This window comes from Alligator sinensis, unplaced genomic scaffold (genome assembly GCF_000455745.1).
Source record: "Alligator sinensis unplaced genomic scaffold, ASM45574v1 scaffold608_2, whole genome shotgun sequence".
Taxonomy (NCBI): Eukaryota; Metazoa; Chordata; order Crocodylia; family Alligatoridae; genus Alligator; species Alligator sinensis.
The window spans coordinates 858,249-879,417 of NW_005842527.1; the positions used below are offsets into that span (position 1 = coordinate 858,249).

General features: G+C 37.9%; 1 protein-coding gene across 1 annotated transcript in view; it reads right to left on the reverse strand.

The window, feature by feature from the left end:
* Positions 1 to 1,702: 1,702 nt before the first annotated feature.
* PCMT1 (protein-L-isoaspartate (D-aspartate) O-methyltransferase) overlaps positions 1,703 to 21,169 on the reverse strand; it is a 49,363-nt gene continuing 29,896 nt past the window's right edge. The window contains exons 5-8 of the mRNA XM_006031763.2: positions 18,324 to 18,444; positions 15,290 to 15,375; positions 13,213 to 13,382; positions 1,703 to 4,007 (exon numbers count right to left, since the gene is read on the reverse strand). Coding sequence (XP_006031825.2) covers positions 3,995 to 4,007; positions 13,213 to 13,382; positions 15,290 to 15,375; positions 18,324 to 18,444 — 390 coding nt within the window. The 3' untranslated portion in view covers positions 1,703 to 3,994. The remainder of the gene's footprint in view (positions 4,008 to 13,212; positions 13,383 to 15,289; positions 15,376 to 18,323; positions 18,445 to 21,169) is intronic.

The window sequence follows — 21,169 nt, forward strand, 5'->3', positions numbered from 1 at the left end:
ATAGGCTGATAGGCACAGGCTAAGGAGCAAAGGGTGAAGCAGTCCCTGCTCCACTGAAACAGACAGTATAGGCCAGAGCTGTAAAGCATCCTAGGATGCTCGGGAACTGAGAGTTAACTAGAACCAGGAAGGGATCTGGGACAGAAGTTCCATAAAACAGTTGGACCCAATCAATTCAGTCTGATACTACACCCAACCAGATCTATCTTAAACTGATTTGGGCCCTTTTTAAAAGCAGTTTATGTGCACTGAACTTCTGTTGTTACAGGTTTAAACCAGTTTCTGATCACTTAAGCCAGTTTGTGTAACTTCGGTCCCTAGCCTGGCTGTTAGCAAGCTAATCCCCATTCTGGACTCCATTTATTGCCCATCACATTAACTTCACTTCTAAAGGCCCGTCTCAGACCCCATTTCCCTGGCTACTGAAATCAGCATTTCTATTCTGTATTTTCCCTCATTCCCAGTTCTATGCTTTTCATTCTGAACCTGTACATATCTAACAAGCCTTTGGTTTATCACACTTGCTCCCTCTTCGTGCCAAAATTAAGCTGGGACTGCAACCCTGGCATTATTTGCGTGAAATATAAGCCACAAGCATGCTTATGTACAAGGAAGCCACATCCTGTGTACATGGTGCAGTGTAATATCCATGGAACAGCCATTCTAGTAGGCAGCCTGTTTCCTTAATTGCTGTCTGTTGTGTTAAAAAGAGCTTGACCCTGTGCTGATGGCTTTGACAGCCATAGCTAATAGCTTTTTTTGTTTTAAGTTTTAAATTTAAAGGGGTCCTTCCCTTCCACATTTCAGGCAACAATGATGTTCCTAGTTCACGGTTCCTTCCTCAGCCTCTAGAAACTTAAGCTCTCATGCTGTTATTTGATTGAATCCCACAACAAAGTTTTGTGGCCTGTTACAGTCCAATGCACTCTGACACAAACATGGTGCACTGATAACTCTCCTATTGGCTGAGCACTCCCAGACTGGTGGGTCTAGAGCCCATTTCACTTGGGCTTTAAACCTCCTGACTTTGAGGTGAGTCTAGAAATCATCTCTGGTTGGACTCTGGGATAAACTTGGCTGCTGATCTAACATGAGCCTCTTTAACACTTGAGAGCTTGCGGTCCAACTACTTACCTCTGGAACTACAACTAATGCATCAGAGCCTAGCTGGGCATGCTTTAGGTCAGCAGTTTTAACTCTTCAAGGGGCATGAAACTGGAATTGTGCAGGTTCAGGCAGGACTCCATATTTCCTCTCCTACTTCTTTCTATCTCCTCATCCTCTCTCTCAAGTAAGCCAGTCCAGAGTTAGGTTAGCTCAACATTAAACAGGACACCTCTGCTACAAAAGTACACTTCCTTCTTGTCTCTTGCCCAAAGTCTTTGTACGTGAAGTCTCACCCAGCCAGTCCCTTGCTCTAAAAAAAATTTCCACCATGTTGTCAGGTCTATCCCCTCCTCCAACTTAGGCTGTTATTTTGTCTCAAGGCAAGAATTTGGATACATTTGAGCATCACCCCTCATCTACCAGGATACAAGCCATTCATGAATTTTAGTGGCAAATTTATATTTCAGCTCATTCAATGAGCTAAGATCCATGTGATGCATAGATGACTGTTTAATATGACATGGAGGATGTTTTCAGCTTGATAAAAAACTATCCAATTTTTTTTTTTTAAAGAGAAAGAAAAAGAAAACTCATACAGGTTCCTCACTTTGTTTTATTTGGCAAAGTAGCATTTCAGATAGTTCACACAGCATTTATTCACACTCTTCAAACCCTCTGCATTTCAACTCTTCTCCTCTTCCTCCCAACAAATCTTTAACTCCAAAAGCATTGCTGCGTTGCAGAGGGGTCTTACTTTTAGATTCTCAGTGCTACCCCAAGTTCAGATGAAAGATCCTACTATATGAGCAGCAGGATCAGCATTGAGCCCTCCTGTGGAACAGGCATAACAACCCCAATGCCTTGGTCCCAGAAGTCTTACAGCTCCTGAAATGCATTTCTTCTACAAAGAAAATATCCACCATGTTGTCAGGTCTATCACCTCTTCCAACTTAGGCTAATTTGTCACACTTTAGTGTCTAGAGACAAGAATTTGGATGCATTTGAGTTCTTATTCTTCATGTAACCGATTAGTGAAAAGATGGAAATAAAGCTGAACTCAAGAAGAATGATACAGTGATCAAAAGGCTTAACATTAGCATGCATCATTTAAGATATTTCACTTTAACACTAAGAACTAGATTCACAGTTGTTTGTGAGTTCATATAAATCTGACATGTCGGATGCAAGTAGATTTTCTAGGATAAACACGAAAATTGAGCAACTCCTTAATATGAAATATTAATCTCTTTTATAAGATTAACCTTTGTATATGTGCTCCCAGGCTTCAATTAGATTATAAGGAGGCATATTAACCTCACAAATGTCTAAATAAATGAGGTTATACATTTTAAGTAAATACACTGGACATTGGAGAAGGATGGAATTGACCTTCACATAAAGGTCATTCAGACATTCTCCTTTCACAGAGACCTTTAATTATTCCCTTCATGCTTTCACTGCTTAATTCTATCACAAAATATTGCTGTTCTATCAAAAGCAGGATGAAGGAACAAGGATCACTCTGAACCACTTTTGCAGAAATTTTTTTTCTGGCTATTAGCTCTACTCACAATTAAAAGAGCAAGGAGCGCAGTAGTACACAGGAATTTTACCATTCAGGCTCTAGTGACCAGAAATTGAAAGAGCACCACACTTCCCTTTAGCAGTCCAAGAGCTATACAGTTCTTACACTATTTTGGGGTTTCCAAACATTAACAATATCAGAAAGAAACAGACCACAAAGTTTGGGGTGGAAGAAGGCTTACAACTTCCCAACTCTTTTAAATGGATGTTTGTTATGTTTACAGCTATATGTGTATTTGGTTGATGCTTCTCCCCAACATCAGTTCTTCAGAATCTATGAATTACTGCTCAAAGGTTCAGTTCACTTTCTAAAATGAACCCAGAATTTTTCCATGATTGCCTGTCAGTGGAAAAAATAAGAAAATTAATACAGCAGAGATTTTTGTGTCAAATTAACCAATATGGATGTTAATTTTACTGGAGTAGAGAGATCTGCACCTCACACAATTATATTTAACATACACACCGATCCTGTTCTTCCACACAAAAAGCACACAAAAACCCTTTTTTTGCTTTGAACTTTATTTGGCAAAGCAGCACTGCATAAACTGTTCAGTGATTAGGACATAGCTTACGCAGCATTTGTTATATTAAATTCAAATACATCCCACCAGCAGTGAGCTACAAAGCAATACTGGGCTTCAAGTTTCCGTTAATTATTCTAGGAGGAAGGCAAAAGCTATGTTAGTTATGTCCCACCTGAACAGCAGTTTTTATAAGAGCTGTAATCTCTGATGTCTTGAAGTTTAATATATACAAATGCCTGGTTTTAAAGGTAATAAAGCAGCTGATTGTATCTACTACATGCTAGTCTATGACACCACACCAAAAGCTTTAAAAAGGAAGTTCATTTTTAGTAGCATCTAGCAGACATCTGAACACAGAAAACTTGATATTGTTTATGTAGTGTCATAAGGTGCACAGAAGCTGTTTTACCAAGGAACACAGAGATGAAGTAAGTGTTCAAGCGCCCCCCATCAAACACAGGAGTTTGCAAATTGTGGGTCTCTGGCTGCATTTTTGCAGAAATCCATTTCTTTGAACATATGAAAGCAAAATAAAGGCATGTTAAGAAAAAACCAAACCTTGCCTGCATTTATTTAAACTTTCTACCATTTCTTTCCCAGATTTGCCTTGAGCCTCTAAAAGAATAAAATAAAACAAAACACCACGCTTTTCCATGCTGATAACAGTATAACAAAGTCCAAAACAAGCTGCAATGCTGTTGGTTTTCAAAAAGCTTTTAGAACTGGAGATGAGCAGTCCACTGTAACACTATGTTTGGGTCAAGATGATGTAGCTTTTACAATTCATCCCTGCAGAAAGAAAACAAATGTGGTTATGTTTCATTTCCCTGTGGAGTTCACACTTGAAAAGTTTTGCTATCGAGTCAGAAGGCATAGCAGTGCTCAAAAATACAGCAAGCAGCAGAACTGCAGAAAGCTTGTCAAACATTTAAGCCAAAGTAAAGAAAAATCCCAGAGCACAGCATATTACAAAGTAGTATGTGCAATATGGATCCCTGTTCCTTCAGTCTAAAGTGTATCGTTTGCTTCAAATCAAAACACCCATAGCTAACAACTCTCTTAGCTCCCTGGACCATTTACAGGACTGAACTGTGTTTGAAACTGTGGTCTAATTCTTGGTAATGGCACAAAAGGAGGCAAAATGTGAAACCTAACTTCAAAATTAAAATTTAGTTGTAGCATGTGTTGAATGCTGGACATCACCTCACCCTAAAGTGGAGGAAGTTCTATAGCATCTATATATTTTGCTTTCACAGGGCAATTTTGCCAGTTCCTGAAGGAAGTATTCATTAAGTCAGGGCTGTCCAAATTCTGAGCATGAGGGCCACACTCCACATGGGCTGTAGTCCTGGAGGCTGCATGAGGCAGGGACCAGAGAGAGGGCTGATCACTGTACAGGCGGCCTTCTCACCAGCTCTATACTGCCACACAGGCAGTATAGCATGCCCCCCTCATCCTCACACACAGCCTGACCCCTCTCTCCTTCCAACTGTGCATGCCAAGGAGACAGCCCACCTCTCCTTACCCTGCAGGACAGGCAGCTCAACTCCCCACTGCAAATGGAGCCCTCTCCTCCCCTCCCAGCTACATGCACATCTGCAGTGTGAACAGCCTGACTCCTGCCCCTCTCTCTCTCTCACAGAACACGCAACCCAGTCCCCCTCCTATGAGTGGAGGCATGATGTAAAAGCTGGAGGAAGGAAGGGGGAGACTGAATAACCCAGCTGCTGTGGCAGGTGCAACAGTGAAAGAGAGGGAGCAGCAGTTGTGCTGGGAGCCTGCAGGCCATTATACTAACCCTTTAGGAGTCACATGTGGCACATGGGCCACCATTTGGAGAGCCCTGCTTTAATTCGATGCTACATAATACCTTAAGCAACCGGGAAAATTAAAGATACAGAGGAATAAAAGGTTCAGAAATGAGTACAAGGGTACAAAAAGCTCCTCCCAAATGTTTTGATCACTACAATGACTCCAGAATATCAAGAAACCTGCTCCTACTGTATATTTAAACACAGTGAAATATAGAACCCAGTAGAACCTGAATGGAACTGATACATTAGTGATGTTTGTGCAGTGACTGTGTATTTGAAAAATAAACTTTAAATAAAATGTTTTTCCTGCTAGTCAAAAAGTTTAAAATTATGCATGATTTTACTACTACAAGGAGAACAGGTAATGCTACACAGCATTAAGTTTGCCTTTGCCTTGAGAAAATGAATGTTCTGTAAACTGATAAAATGTGCTGTAGTCTAGATTAGGGGGCACTGTGTATTTTACTTCATTAACTTCATAAAGGCACACATTATTTTAATTTCACTAATGCAATATGAAATAGTGTTTCCAACCTACTAACATTAAAAAAAAAAAAATCACAAAACCATTATCGCTACATGCACACAAGCAATAAAGTTCTCCTAATGAGGATGCATTTGTAGAATCATATTGCATGAAATGACAGCATGTGCAGCTTCTTAATGCAAGTGAGGGCTTTCAACAGTCAGCATTATAGTTTAAAGTTCTAGTTGTCCTGAAATTGTAGCTACTAATTCCCAAAGAAACCAGGCAGCTGCAATCTTTGCAATGATTTGTTAGCACTGTCTTTAACTCTTTGCACCATCTACTGCCAGCACAAGGAGACCCTGATCCTCTGGAACTTCTGGGTGCTACAGTAATAAAAACAAAAATAAGATGCACAGAAGGAAGAGGAACTCAAATCCTGGCAAGGTAACTGGAGGAAAATTGAGTGTTTAGCTATAAGATATCTCTGTAGTTAATGCTCAATATGCAAGTCTTAGAGTTTTCAAACCATTTATTTTCTGCAAAACGTCCCAGGTCATGTTATTCATTTTAACTACATTAACTATGGATATCAAGCTGGATTTGTTATGATACAGTACTGGTAGACTTAGTGCTACTCTTGGCAATTTGAATTACATTTAGGCTACACTTATTCCATTTGATATTTACAACAGAAAAATGTAAGTGAACTTAGGTTCACTGGCAAACATGGTTTCATGTCTAGATGCTAAGCAACACTTGAAATATTGCTTTTGTGCAATATCTTAGCACAAAAACAGTATTACAGCTTTAAAAAGAGAGTCTGATTTTTGTGGTAGCAAGCCAGCTTTTAGTATTTTGGGGGCCAGATGGTGGGGGAGAGGGAAATTTTCTCCATCAGCATAACTTAGTATGATTTTGGAGCACTAACATGCTCCTAGTATTCACATGCATGATGAGTAGGATACTATGATAAATATACATCATGACAGTTAACGTTGGGCTGTGTTAAGCACACCCTGACTAATATGTATAATCTCCTATCAATTCATTTAAACTCTATCACATCTCCCTTTCAAATTAGTGACACTATGATAATCATACATTGAAATCCACTTTAAATGAGTAAAGTAAATCAATTGGTGTCTAAAGAGTTTTTGCTGGAGTTATCAGTTGCTACATCCTTGATCAAGTCAGAACATAGACATATCAACTCCCAGGAAGACATCATATATTATGCATTTTAATTGTGCCTTTCATTTTTCCTTGTTACAGAAGCTAAGAAGAAACCCAAGCAATGCTGGATTAAGTCATCAAAAACAACATATATACTTGTCCTTTACTTTTTATCAAGAAGTAACAATTCTCAATTTTTTGTCTGAATTAATTCAGATTAATTTTACAACGTATTGCAGAAAACAGCATTTGTTTTCTAAACTGCACATGTAGGAAGAATTTCATGATTTGGTCACTTCTGATCCATTTTGGCAGCTGTTCTGAAGTTAATGACTAAAGACAACCTAGGAGGTCAGCAACCTACAGTCCATGGACCAGATCTGACATGGGGCAGCTCACGGCATTGACAGCCTGTTCCAGCCACAGCAGCAGAGGAGGCATTGCTAGGGTCCTACTGCCTGCTGAATTCAGTTTGTTTTCCGTGCTGCAGCAGAGGTGGCATTCCGTGGATCCTAGAAGCCTGCCTTTATCTATTCCCTTCTCACCATCTGCCAATTGTCTGGGGGTTCCTTTAAAGTCTCCTCTTCCAGCCACTGAAAGTGTTGACCTAGCATGGTAAACTGAAGGAGACTAAAGAATCAGGACACAGAACAACCAGTATTCTGTGCCCAAAATACTCCCATATAATGGCAGACCTAAAAAATTACTGGTTTAAAACTTTCATCTTTAAAAATAAATCCTAGGGAGTTGTATTTGCTTTCTGGTGTTTGGAATCTTTACAGTTCATATTTTCAAGTTTCCTGCCACAGTTGTGGGACAATGAAAAGACAATAGAGATTCCCCAGAAATAACCTATTCCAGTAAGTGGGACTTCAGAGAAAAAACACTAATTTCTGGCACTCATGAAAAAAAAAATCACAAGCACTGGAAATAAATGCAAAATAACTTTAAAAACTAACTAGAACATTTTATTTAAAAGGGAGCAATTGGAAGATTTCCTGATCTTATTTCATCTGGTGATTAAAAGGAAGTGTAACTAAATTTCTAGATGAGCATAAATTGATTACCCTTACATTTACAGTTCAAACCTGTTGATTCGATTTGGTGTTAATCCTTTCCCGTTCTCCCTGCTACAGGATGTAGGACTATTTTCCCTACCTATGTTAACTGTTGTTTCCCTTAGTTGCATCCTACTAGGTTGCCCTGTTTCAAATTGCCTCAGTATTTGCATCTGTTCTGTGATGGCTGCAACACCTTCCAAAATCTTCAACAAGTTGTCAGCTCTCCCAACCTCCTGATTATTAGAGATAAATAAGGCTAGACTCAACATGTATCCTTGAAATACCCTATTAGAAGTACATCCCAAGATTAAACACTTTTTGTTACTTTGCCATCTACTATTTCAACCAGTGTTCAATCTATTAGAGTGCTCATACCCCAACCAATTTGCACTGAATTCAGAACCTAAGATACCAGGTTTTGTATCTTGAAGTTAAGATGCAGTAGATGATGTATGTATGCTAGATGGACAGACTTTTAAATTAGGAAGGACCCTGCCGTCTGCAAAAAAATTTCTCCACCCCATCAGACTGAAAATGCTCATCTTACTGATCAGTCTATGAAACTGAATTGTGAACTGGGCAGCTAACTCCTTTACAATACTTTGAAGCAGTGGTAAGGAACATCTTCTAAACAAAAATATATATTATTTTTAAAGTTTTCAAAGATGAACTGAGTATTTTGCACATGAAGATGCAACTAGGATAAAATCTTGATTCCACTGAAGTAATTTATGTTGGTATCCAATTAGCAATGCATTATATTATCAGTCTTATTTCTTAACTGAAAACGTTTAATTGATTTTGAATAGCATGAAATTGGGAAAAAAAATTCCACCAGTGCCAAATTTCAGTCTATTTCCATCAAAATATCAAAAAATAAAAAACGTATTGCAGACTCGAGCTATTTTGTGCTTGTGGTATGATTACCCTCTATTTACAAGTTCTCTTTTTTTGGGGTGTTACTTTTAATGAATCACCAAAGAAAATAGGACAGTCCTAAATTATATAGGAACTACTTTAAAAAGTTCATCCAGCCAAACTGCTATCTTCTAAAGGGTGAGGTATGAAAGGTTTTGGGGGTTTTTATATATATAAAACTTCTTGATTTGTCAAAAACTTAGCAGACAACTAAGACACTGTATGTGAAAGGCTAAGCTCCCTTACCTGCAATTTAATCCTCTAAGTAGGTACCTGCTGCTCTATGTGTGGTATATTGAAGAATTTCTTGCCTTTGAACCACTCTTCAGAGAGATTTCCTGTGAGTTTATTTTACTTGCAAATGCTCTATGATGGCATGTTTGAGGGGACATACATTCATGTTTGGAGCCCAGGTATAAAGCCACAGCTGAATTAAAAAAAACCACCTATAAAATAAAGCAATATTCAGGAAAAAATAAAACAACAACATTCAGGAAAAGAAATTTCTTAAAAAAAATAAAATAAAAAAAATCAATGGACCAAGAAAAAAAAATGCTCTTCAATGTTCTTTCCCTCCCATCTAGACCCAATGATATAGATAAAAATAAGTAGAAAAATCATCAGAATTGACTCATCTCCTAGACCAGCAGAGTGTAGATTCTGACATAGCAGTGGGCATCCCCTTAGAGACAAAGTTGTACAATTTCTGTCCTCATGGGTACCTACTTTCCTTCATTCTAGTACTGGTGAGAAGTAACAAGCAGTAGCAGTCATCTTCAAAACAAAGATCAAGAGAAAATTTCTGGTATGTACTTATGGGAAGAGTTGAAAAGCAAGATGGAGGGATTATCTGAACAATCCCAACAGATAAAGCCAATATACTTATCTTGTAATACACAGACAAAGCTAAAGTTTGGTAAATTCAGGAACTGTTTAATACAGTGTGCCCCATACCTGAAAAGAGAAAACTACTGAGTAACAAAATGAATGAAAATGTTGAAAGCTGCATATTTACATGCCTTTCATTCGCTTAGGAATGTTCCTATAGAACAAGGACTACATTCAAATTCCACAAAGGTTTTGTTCTTTATAAACAACATTACCCTGACTAGATCCAATTTGCCCAACTGCTTCTGAAGCTAAAGAGAGCTTCAGACAGAAAGGAAGCTAAAAGAGTGGACCACTATGCAAGAGTGAAATTTCAGATTCCAAAGCTGCTTCAAGCACTGCAGGTTTCCCTCACTTAATGCTGTATATGTGTTCCTGGAAAACGGCACATAACTCAAATTTGCATAAAGGGAACCCACTTTACAATGCAACTACTAGGGATACGTTTCAAGACCTCGACTGTACTGACCTGCAGACCCATTTCTACCACTTTTACAAGACAATCTGGTTACTCACCAATAGCAGACAGTACACACAAGCACAGGGTACTATCATAATAGGGATGGCAACTACAGAAACACGTGTTGCAGACAATGAGCAAGGAGCACAGATCCACACAGGAGACTATATTTTGGTGTGTCACTCCTACAATGCATCGCACAGAGCAGCTGACTGCAGGTTTCCACCACACCAATTGCATAAGAGTGAATTTACCTCATATATAACGAATTTTTGGTATAAAAAGGGTCATCGCATAAGAGCAAATTCACTCTTACAGAACCTGCATAAAGCAAGGGAAACCTGTTCTTTATCCAGAAAAAACTGCAAATGTGATACCTGGAGGAAGGTAGCCTTATTCATTTATTACATCAAAAGAGATCACCCTTTCTGCAAATCACTTCAACCAAGTAAAACATCAAGACAGTGACATTATCAAAAGTTCAAAGTTTTGATAACAACTTGAAAAACCAGACTGAAGATCTGTTGACCTGTGATCTGGATAACTGAGAGAAATAATTCCAGATGAAGAAGAATGAGTCAAAAGATCGCCACCAGAAGGAATACCTATTAGACAAAAAATGCAAGGGTTTTCATTCCATGTTTGAAAGAGTTGAAGGGAAAAAGCAGATTGCTCAGTTTGACTGTGTATTTAATGGCTTCTTGCTAGTACTTTCCAAATAATTTAGTCCCCCTGAGAAGCATATGTATCCAGTTTTCCAGGTTAAAGGTACATGTTTGCACCTGGGACTGTAAATTTAGGACAGAGAAAGGAGTTTGGAACAGAGCATGCACACAAAAAAAGATCAATTTTAGTTAAGCAGATAAAGAGCATTACTTGTCAACTGGGCCATAAAATTAAAGACGTTTTCTTTTGAGAATTCACAGTTGTCCAAAGTAGGAACAAGTTATCAGTGCAAGGGAAAAGGTCCTAATGGAATCCAACTCAATTCACTCCAATACTATTATTTGTAGCCTACCTTTTCAAAAAACGATTCTGAATAATACAGCTGTAAAAATAAAACAGTAATATATATCAACTAAAAAAGGGGGAAGGACTGTATTCAAAACTTTCCTAAATCAGAAATCATAACTCTTCAGGTTCTTATAGCAGGCTTGTCTTCATAGTACCTTTGAGTAACTGACATCAACTTGGGTCTCTTGGTCTGGATGTTTCTCTCAGAATATAACTCCTGAAGCTGGAGGCATGAAAACTCTGGGAAAAGCTATTTATCCTGTCCCTGGGAGGAAAGAAGCTGAAACACTGGCCTAGCGAGCTAGATCAGTGGTCAGCAGCCTTTGGCCAGCATGGTTGTTGGTGACCTGGCCATGGGTGCAGGCCAGAAAGAAGTCTTCAGTGGCCCACCCTGCAGTGGCCACCTGCCTATACTTGCTTTGCTCCCTCACTGAAGATTGCTGTCCCCTCTGCAGCAAGGAAAGCACAAACACTGAGGAGACAGCAGAATGGAGCAATCAATCCCTCCCCTGCAGAGAGAATGGGCATCACAGCACACATCTATGCCACTGATGCCCTTTTGATCTCAATACTGAGTCCATTGCAACCACTGTTACAAGTGTAAGTAAGCAATCCCTTGCCTTCCATAAATCCTTCAAAAGCACTTTATAAATAAAAATTGCTGGGGGGGGGGGGGGGGGGGAAACAGGGTGGGGGGGGGGGGGGGGGGGGAAAGAAACATTTAAAAATTCCTGCTTAGAAACAAAGAAGCTTTCAAACTTCTGGAGGCAGAAGAGAAAGTCCAAATTTGAGCCAAATATATCAGATACGGCAGCAGTGGAAACAGGCCAAAAAAGGAAACATCCAAAGCATGGGCCAAAGGCAGGAAACTCTTCAGTGTGGTACTGACAGAGCACTGGGTGCCTGCTGGGGAAAGATATTCATTTGAATAATACTGAAAAAATTATCTGAATATAAAATTAATTTGCAACTAGGCAGTAACTCATTAAACTCATTCTGCCCTGGCTTATAAGTGGCAGCTTTATACTAGAGAGATATGGTAATCAGTCAAAAACTAACATGAGGCTTCAATAAGCTGCAGGCAAGTGAAGCTAATTGTTTTATTTGTTTATTTTTATGAACATTTTTATAACTTAAATGATAAATGTCAAAGCACAAAATGTGTGCCATAACTGAAAGTAACTTAAGAATAAAAAAAAAAAAACACGCTTAAAACAAAACAAAAGAGTTAAATGGCTCAAAATTTATCTTAAGAACTCAGTATGCATGTATACACTTCAATTAACGAAGCATTCACAAACCTTTCTATCCAGGAAACAAACTGGGACTGCTGGTTCATTCATTTGCATACTAATGTCTGGTATGGTTTAAGCTGACAGCTGTGTTGTGTCTGTGCTAGATCAGAGAGCCAAAAAAACAACTAGAAGGTTTGTCTACCTCTGAAAACGACTTCTTAAAAACTGATGAGGACTGGCAGCTTGCTATTTGGGAGAATAATAAAATGCCCAAGTGACAGTCAGATAGGGTATGTTTGAGAAAGCATTTTTTGAACATTGTTCAATTAAGCATTTGTTTTTTGTTTAGGAGGGCATGGAGTAAAACACTTTCTGCTACTTTTAAGCCCTGGAAATAAAATATTTGAATATTAGTTATATCATTCCCTACTAAGGAACATCAAGAACTTTCCTTACTTGTGGGCTCTTGAGTTTAAGTGGCAAATTAGAAACTTGCTTTTTTTCCTGGATCTACTAAAGGAAGGTTATGATAAACAGAGCAGTCCTGTGAAGCACAGCACATAGTGTTTGATTTCATCTAAAGTATTTTTACATTTTAACTTAGAGACCTGTGCTAGCAAACATGCTCCAGTAGATGGGAAGTTCAAGCTTAGGAAGCACTGTGTTCTAAACAATGAATAAAATACAACTTCAACACACCAACAAAGCCTCCAACAGCCATGAGTTCAAATGAAACAAAGTGCAACTCATGCAATATTTTTTCTGTTTTTAAATTAAATTAGACTCAAAACTTAGCAGAACCTCCTCATGGTGGTGTAATGTAGAGGTGCTCACTTTTCATGGTATGGAGCAGAAAGCAATGCAGCAAAGGCAGCCCTTGCAGTCTATCTGCTTAAAATTCACACCCTTTCACCTTGTGTGTGTGTGTGGCAGAAGTAAGTGGAACAGAAAATCACTTCCACCTGGACCATTGCTTCTCCTTATCTGTTAAAGGCACATATATAACTCCCATCAGAGGCTTCATTTTGACACTGCCATCTTCTAGTTTGTCATACTGTTCCAACATCTGGTTTCCCCCTGCAGGACCAACTGGTAATATCAATCTTCCGCCAGGTTTTAATTGGTCTATAAGCTAGAACATAACAAATAGAAGTAATCAGAGTACATATGGATAAGTGCAATATAACTCAGTGCAGAAGGTGAAATAACTGCCGTATTTTTTATCATAGAAGCAAGGTATTTTTGCACAAAGTACAAGTCAAACTGCATCGTCGGTTGACGATGCGTTAACAAGAGCTATTTTACCTTGTACGCAGTATACAGTAGCTTGAATAAGGACAATAATTTTACTGAAAAAACAGTAGTACAACCTTAAGGTATAACTACTTGTATTTTCGAAACATTTAAAGTAACCATCTGAAATTTAAGGGAAAAACAATCATCTCAGATACAGATAAAATTCTTAGGAGTTATGCTTCTGCAGCACAAGTTTTTCCATAAGAAGAGAATTTATCCAGTCATGGAACAAGTCTTGTTTACAATGAAATGCAGAAAATTCTATTTGCTAAATTGTTCATTTTAACAGCTCATTATTTGCTGTTGATTCCATATACTAAGTCTAACAAGGGCTTCAATGATCATGACAAGATATGTGAATTGCAGCATTATCCCAGAGATCAAAATGTTTAATTAAATTATAAACTACAGAAAGATATCTTAATTACCCAACCGGTTTTGCTGTATAATATATAATCCATTTCCTATTATGTGAACAGGCTGAGTTCATTTACAAGATATCTGAGTAAAAATGCAATTTATTTGATGGAGCGTTAGAATAGGAACTACTTGAAAAAAGAAACTTTTTGCCATGGTACTTAACCTCATTTTTATAACTAGATTGTGCTTCTATGAAGTGTCAATTTTCCTGATGCTGTTATAAAATAAAGGAGTCTCTTACAAAGTTAAACAAATACGCATTTGACAAAAGCATTTAACCATGCATTTTCACTATAACATTTTTTTTACCTCAGAAGATAACAAAACTTAAAATTTACATCTGCCAACAATTCCTGGAAACGTTTTGTTACAAAGGCATCAACCAACATCTAGCAATGGATAACCTCTCCACGCTACTGCAAATTCTTAGTTCCAAAGCATCATTTAATGGAGTTTCCAAAGATCTTCAACAACAGTTCAAGACTTGTGATACTTACCATACCAAGAACTTTCCTTAAATACAAAATAATAATAATAATGTTGGATGCGTCTACAAGAGACGCTAACAGCACAGTAGCCTAATAATACTGTATGGTAGCACATCACAGCACAAACAATGCTAATACATTACTGTGCAGTATTATTAGGCTATTGCACAGTAGCGTCACTTAAAAGGCATTTGCTGGTGCTACTGCACAGTAACTACGGTTATTGCGCGTTTATTTAGCACCTGATTGTACAAGTACTAAATAAATGTGCAGTAACAACTGCATATTAATGAATGTGTGGACACTTCGACAATAGCACAATATTTAACTCCATCACTTCTCCTCCTTTCCCCAAAGTAGAAAAAGAGAAAACTGTCATTATTTACACTCATATGCAAGTATTCATCATTACCAGCAAAAAATGGGATGACACTTTTCTGAAGGCCATAAACACTGGCTCTTTATCAACCTTGAGTGACATAACCCACTTCCTTTCCTTGCAAGGGCTGAGCATATTTCCTCTACATTCCACACAATCCCTGAAAACCCAAGATGCAAAAAATTAGGCACCTATTTAAACTTTACAACCTATTACTTGATGAAAAGGAGTTTCATTCATTTACTGCACTAAAAGTTCTAGTTAATAATGAAGATCCAGTAAGTACACCATTTTTAAATATACTTACTTAGAAACATGTTTTAACACTGCATGTGTGTGTTTGTGTGCATGCACTCATGACCCCAACTGGATAGCTCTACCAGTATTTCAATGAAAAAAAATACAACATTTTCATAGCAGAGAAATTAATGATTCACATAAAAACAAGGCGCTTACTGCTTGGGGCACAACTGGTGCTGCAGCTCCTACATGAATAGCATCATAGGGAGCTTCTTCTGTGTGTCCCATTCTTCCATCTCCCACTGCAAGAAAGCAATATTTTTATCTTTTCCATATGTGTAGAGGGGAGAACAGAGCTTAAAATATTCAGACCATTCACAGCTGCATATAAATGTTATGCTCAAATTTAATCTGAGGCCCTGAGCAAAACTGCGTGATATTTAAAATGAGTTGTCACATTTAGCTGCATTATGTGAAGTAATTCAACCAAAGAATTTGCATCTACATAGTATGTGAAGTGCTGCTGGAGCAATAACAACCAGAGGTGTCCATTTATATTGAAAGTAATTCATTTGTAAAAGTTAACAGACTAACAAGAGAGTGTAAGTGGCATTCAGACTGCAGATATAGATGCCACAGAGAAAATACTCATTTAAAACATATTTTGTACTACTTAAGAGTAAAGTAACTTTAATCACTTCTATCTTCTGATCAGAGATGATAACACAGTCATTAAATATGACAGCCACATTTTAAGTATTGGGATTTTAAAGTATTATTGTGCTGCTTAAGCAAACGTCTTAACATTGCTTTCAAAGAAATTTAAAAGCACCTGGATTTTGGGGTTGGTTATTTTTTCTTTAAAAAACAAAAACCAAAAACTATCTGTACTTAATATGAGTAGACAGAAAGGTTAAAGGGTCCTGGCCTGATTCCATAAATTCAACACCCAGTGGAAACCAGGAGTTCAAAACTGGCCTCACTCTGGACTTGGACAACTGTTGTAGAAGCAGTGTGCTCAATTCCCACAGGAAAAAGATAAAAGCAAATCTCATGTCTCTTCAGTATCCATTTCTACCAACTAATCTGGAGTTTAAGCAACATGCAACCTGTGAAAGGTTTTTGAAAAAGAGGTCTTCTAGCATACAAATTTTACACAAAATTTTTTTTGTCTGTCTTTTTCAATAGACTTGAACTGCTGATATTGTGCTATTGTAGTCTATCCACAAAGCAGTAAGTATATTTCCCTGTGAGCAGGAAAGTTGTGGTTTTGCTTTGTTTCAGTGTTCACTAATACTCCTTCACTTGCAGTCTCCTCTGGACACCTAACTCTCGGTTCTCAGCCAGATCTTTGAGGTTTTGAGAGACTTCAAAAACCCCTTGAGAAAGTTCATGAATGTTGTGTGGAAAACCTACAAGCCCCTTCAGGGTTGGTATTTCTTATACTTGGAGGTTAAAAAATATTCTGCTCCTGTTCCTAGCTCAGTAAGAAAGTTCTGCTGGAGCTTTTGTAAAGCAGTTGACATAACTGAAGCAGTAGAAGATGTGTCATCAGCAACCATGGAAAGCCACAGACCAACAATCAAATATTTGAATTCACACACCAACTTCTATCTGAATAGCCTATCAGTTTACATCAATTCCAAGATCCCAAAACTTTACTAAACAAGCTCTGACCAGTCTAATTCCCTTAATCCACCTAGTTCAAAGACACTTTTTCCTCCATGTCCCTCGCTATTAAGGGCTGCTGTAATATCTACAAGAAAAGGGTGGGCAAAATAGCATGAGAAAATCCCAAGTATTTGGTCCTAGCCATCAGACAATAACTTGCTTTCTGCTGTCATTTCTGTCATCGGCCATTTGTCTTCCTATGGCATAATCCATGTCTGCCATTCAACTGTGGTCATTCTGGATCTTATTTTGCGCCCCCGTCCACACCCATGATGGATCCTGGGCTGCACAATAGCTTTTGTATAACTGGCAGCACACTGGTAGACTGATCTTCCTATAGTACAGTCAGTTGAGGTGAAGAAATAAAGTGTTGGATGCAGGTCAAAACAGCAAATAGCTGAGCTCTCATGTCTTTACACCATTATTCATACAATTCAGTGGCAACTTAACACCAATGCAGTGGAGCATAAAAAACAGAACAGACAAGCTCCCTATGAAGAAAATGGTGGATGGTATTGTAGCAAGGTGAGAAACCATTTTTACTAGTGTGGCCATTGCAAGTGTTATCAATGACTGACACTTCACCAGTGGAGAGCAACAGCAGAAAACCATGTCATGACTAAACCTGATCAAAGAAAGTCTTTGTTATGGTTCACCACCAGGAGTATTTTTGTACAGAAACAAGATGTTTTAAATGTGCTGACATAAGACAGGCACATTCTTGGTGTATCATTTCTCTAATTTCAAAGAGATCTGGAACAGCTTCACTGACAGAAAAAGAACCAAAAATGACTTGAGAAGAATTTAGCTATAAAGTTCCAAAAGAACAGAGAAAAGTAAATATAAAGACAAATAGTGTGTTCATAACTTTCTTACTAAAACACCTAGTGACCCAGCCCAAAACCATTTTTAAAGAATTCACCCGAAGACTGGTTATCAACAAGACAGAGCTTTCACTCCAAATTTCTCTCTCTCAAGACATCAATATTCATGATGATTAAGTGCTGATTTGTAACCAAAGTAAGTTTTAAAACAATCACTTTTCTCTTTAGCATTCTTTCTTCTCATTGTCTGATTTTATTTTCTTGATATAAATTAATAATATTAAGTCCTGAGAGCGAGAGATGCTATCAATACATTTTAAAAACTCTGGACAGACCAATTCAATGAGTACACACTGTTTTTCTAGTACATTTTTCATTTGAGAAGCTTACTGGCAAAATGTCACCACTGTTACTGCACAAGCATGAAATTTTTTTGCTATATTGCTCCAGTTTAAGTTGGAAGCTCATTCATGTATACTAAAAGAAGCTGGAAGTACAGTTTTTAAAAAAAATAAAAACATTAAGCCTGCATCAAATTCTCATTCTTCAGATCTGCTGCATTTTATTACACATATTAAACCAAATGTATATTTAGCATAGATTCTGAATGTTTTCTTAAAATTCTAGAAAAATCAAACTATTACCCAACATGGAAGGGGGATGCTTATAAAAGGCCTGAAGGGAAGCTAAGCAATTAAGCTGCAACCACTTAGTGAAAATAAGCAACACCAAATATATTGAAATCTGATGCTCACCAATCAGTTTCACTCTTCCTGAAGACAGCAATGTAGGATCATCCTTTTTGACATTATTTATTGAGTCATCTACTAGTTCTTTAATATGATCAATTCCTACAACTCGCCCTTTGGGACCAACCTAGAAAAAAATAAACATAGTTGAACAGTTTGTGCCACAGAACCACCATCTCCAGTTCCTGAACCTTTTTGATTCTAATACATTTGGAAGATAAATCCAAAATATAATTCCTCGATGCAATTAAAGAAACTGCTTAGAACAACAAATTGTCTTCCAGAATTTATAGTTAAGCGTGCAAGTACAATTTTTGTTACTTATTAAGTTCTTTACTTAAAAAGTAAATTGACAACACATCTTTAAGAAGTGGTTCTGCTGAAGTCTGATTTTTACAGCATTAAAATGATCTTCCCCTTCAGTTTTAAACAGTTATTGTCTTATTTTATTATATTTAGCACTTTTCTTGTTAAAAGATGATTAACATTTTCTAGATAACTTTATAATAAAAGAAATAGTTATAAAGGATTGGTCAAATGTGATTTTGCAGTTTCTGCTCCTTACCTCTACATATACACCAATCTAGCATACTAATTGAGTGCCTCTTAAGCATAAGAGGCATTGCTTGTCCATATGTTTGTGTGATTAACATGAGAGAACCAAGTTGAAATAGCAGGTTTTATATTTTGCTGCAAGGTGCCAGGGTTCATATAACATACTAATCTTTCAGAAAGAAGCTCGATAGTCAGAGAACAGAAAGCAAGATGTTCATCTCTTGTTCTATTGTTCCATAGCAGCTTATGATCAGACACTGGCCTTTGACACTAACATTTTAGGTTTATCTGCAGGGAACTGACTGGCATAGCAACAGTAGAATCATAATTCTGTTACCGTAAAAATTAACTTCCCCTTCAAACGGTTGCTTATTCTAGTATCCGTATTTCCAAAAAAGGACTTTATTTTCAAGTCACATGCTCCAGAATAGAGGGGTCATGTACAAAACACTAAGTGAACAGTATGGTTATAGATATGCTTGTTGATTTCCCAAGGCAGCTGAGGTAGAGTATTAGCACCTATTACTTTAAAAACATATAAGCACGTTAGTGTAGGCAAGGCATATTGCCATTAGCATGTGTTAAACTGAATGCCAGACTTAGTTTAGTATGTTAACGGCAGTAGAACATCTAGCGCAGACATTTTAACATGTACAAAGATTACAAAATAAAATTGTAGGCTAGGCAATGCCACAACAAAACAGTGACTTATAACTTGGAGGCTCTGAAAAAGATTGAAACTTTATGCTTGTCTTTGAATAGAGATTCAAGGATTCAGTGCAAAAGGCAGGATGAAAGAGTGACCTGCTCTTGGCAACTCATTTGGTCAATAATTGTATCCTTTTACCAGCAGCTTTTAGGGGTGTGCAAAACAGGCCATATTTGATTCAGATTTGGCCCTAATCAGGGACAGTGATTCGATTCATTGATTTGGATCTCTGTCCTCAATTCGATCTGGCTGAATCCAAATTTGAAGATTCGATGCCAATTTGGAGAATCAGAGATTCGGCCATAGACACAGCTTTAAATGTTTTTTCTACATACCTCAAGGTATCAGGCACAGCTCGTGAATGCTACGATGCTGGGGCAGATGGAGTATCCCACAGGAGCGCCGGGGAGAGGCGAAGGCCCTGCATGCTCAGCAGCGAACACGGAAGTGGACCAGAAGTACTTCTGGTCCACTTCCAGGTCTGCTGTCAAGTGTGCTGGGGAGCCCCCTGCGCTCCTGTGGGATGCTCCACCCACCCCACCATCGCAGCATTCACAAGCCACCTGGTACCTTGAGGTATGTAGAAAAAAACTATTCGAAGCTGTGTCTATATCCAAATCACTGAATCCTTCTGAATCGATTCAGAGAGTTCCGATTGGATTCAGAGAGATTAAAACGTCTCCTGTTTCGATTCAGATTCAAAGATTCAGCCACCAAATTGAATCAGGGACTGAAGCTTTGCATAGCGCTAGCAGCTTTGTATTTGTTCCAAGTTATATTTCTATAGTGTACATTTTAATTTTATAACCATTTAGATTTAGGGACAGCTTAGCAGAAATCAAGAGAAGAAACTGATTAATTTCTATATTCTAAAACTGAAATTAATAATATCCACCTTTCTAACTGATTTTTTTCTAGTGAAATGAGGCAGACCTAGCATTTGAGTGTGAGAACAAGGAACACATGAGACTGCAAGTTTTCACTATGACAACAACAGCTTACTATTTGTAGGAATGCTTGGCAACCAGCAGGATTGAAAGCCGGCAAAAATTCTGATGCAGTCATCCTCTTTGGCAGACTGTAACTTCATGGCATTTAAAGTTCAGCAAAGAGAGCACAGCATGAAATAGCCTCTTTTAAAATAACAGCACCTCCCAAGAACATCAGCAGTCTGTCAGAGCCCCTTATGCTATTCCAGAATCCCGCACACCTATTCCTTCCACTTCTACTTTATGAAACAAAGTGAGCCATCAAGAAAGCAAAAGAAGCATCTGATCCCAGAATAAAACCACACTCCACCCAGTGTAAAATTTCAGTATTCACAGGATTGTTAATGAATCACGTTCCAAAAAATACAAGAGGATGACTATTCTGCAGTTGCTATCTCCTATCCATACATCTTATCTAACTGTTTCATCTTAATTTGTCAGACAATACACACATTCTACTAGACATTAAGGGTTTCCCTAGAGAAACCAACAGATGACTATCACAGGGTTAAGTTTCCAAGACATCAAAATTCAATCTGGCAACACATCTGAGCTCCTGACGTATGTTTTGCTCTGAAGCTGCCTATTCTATTCTCCAA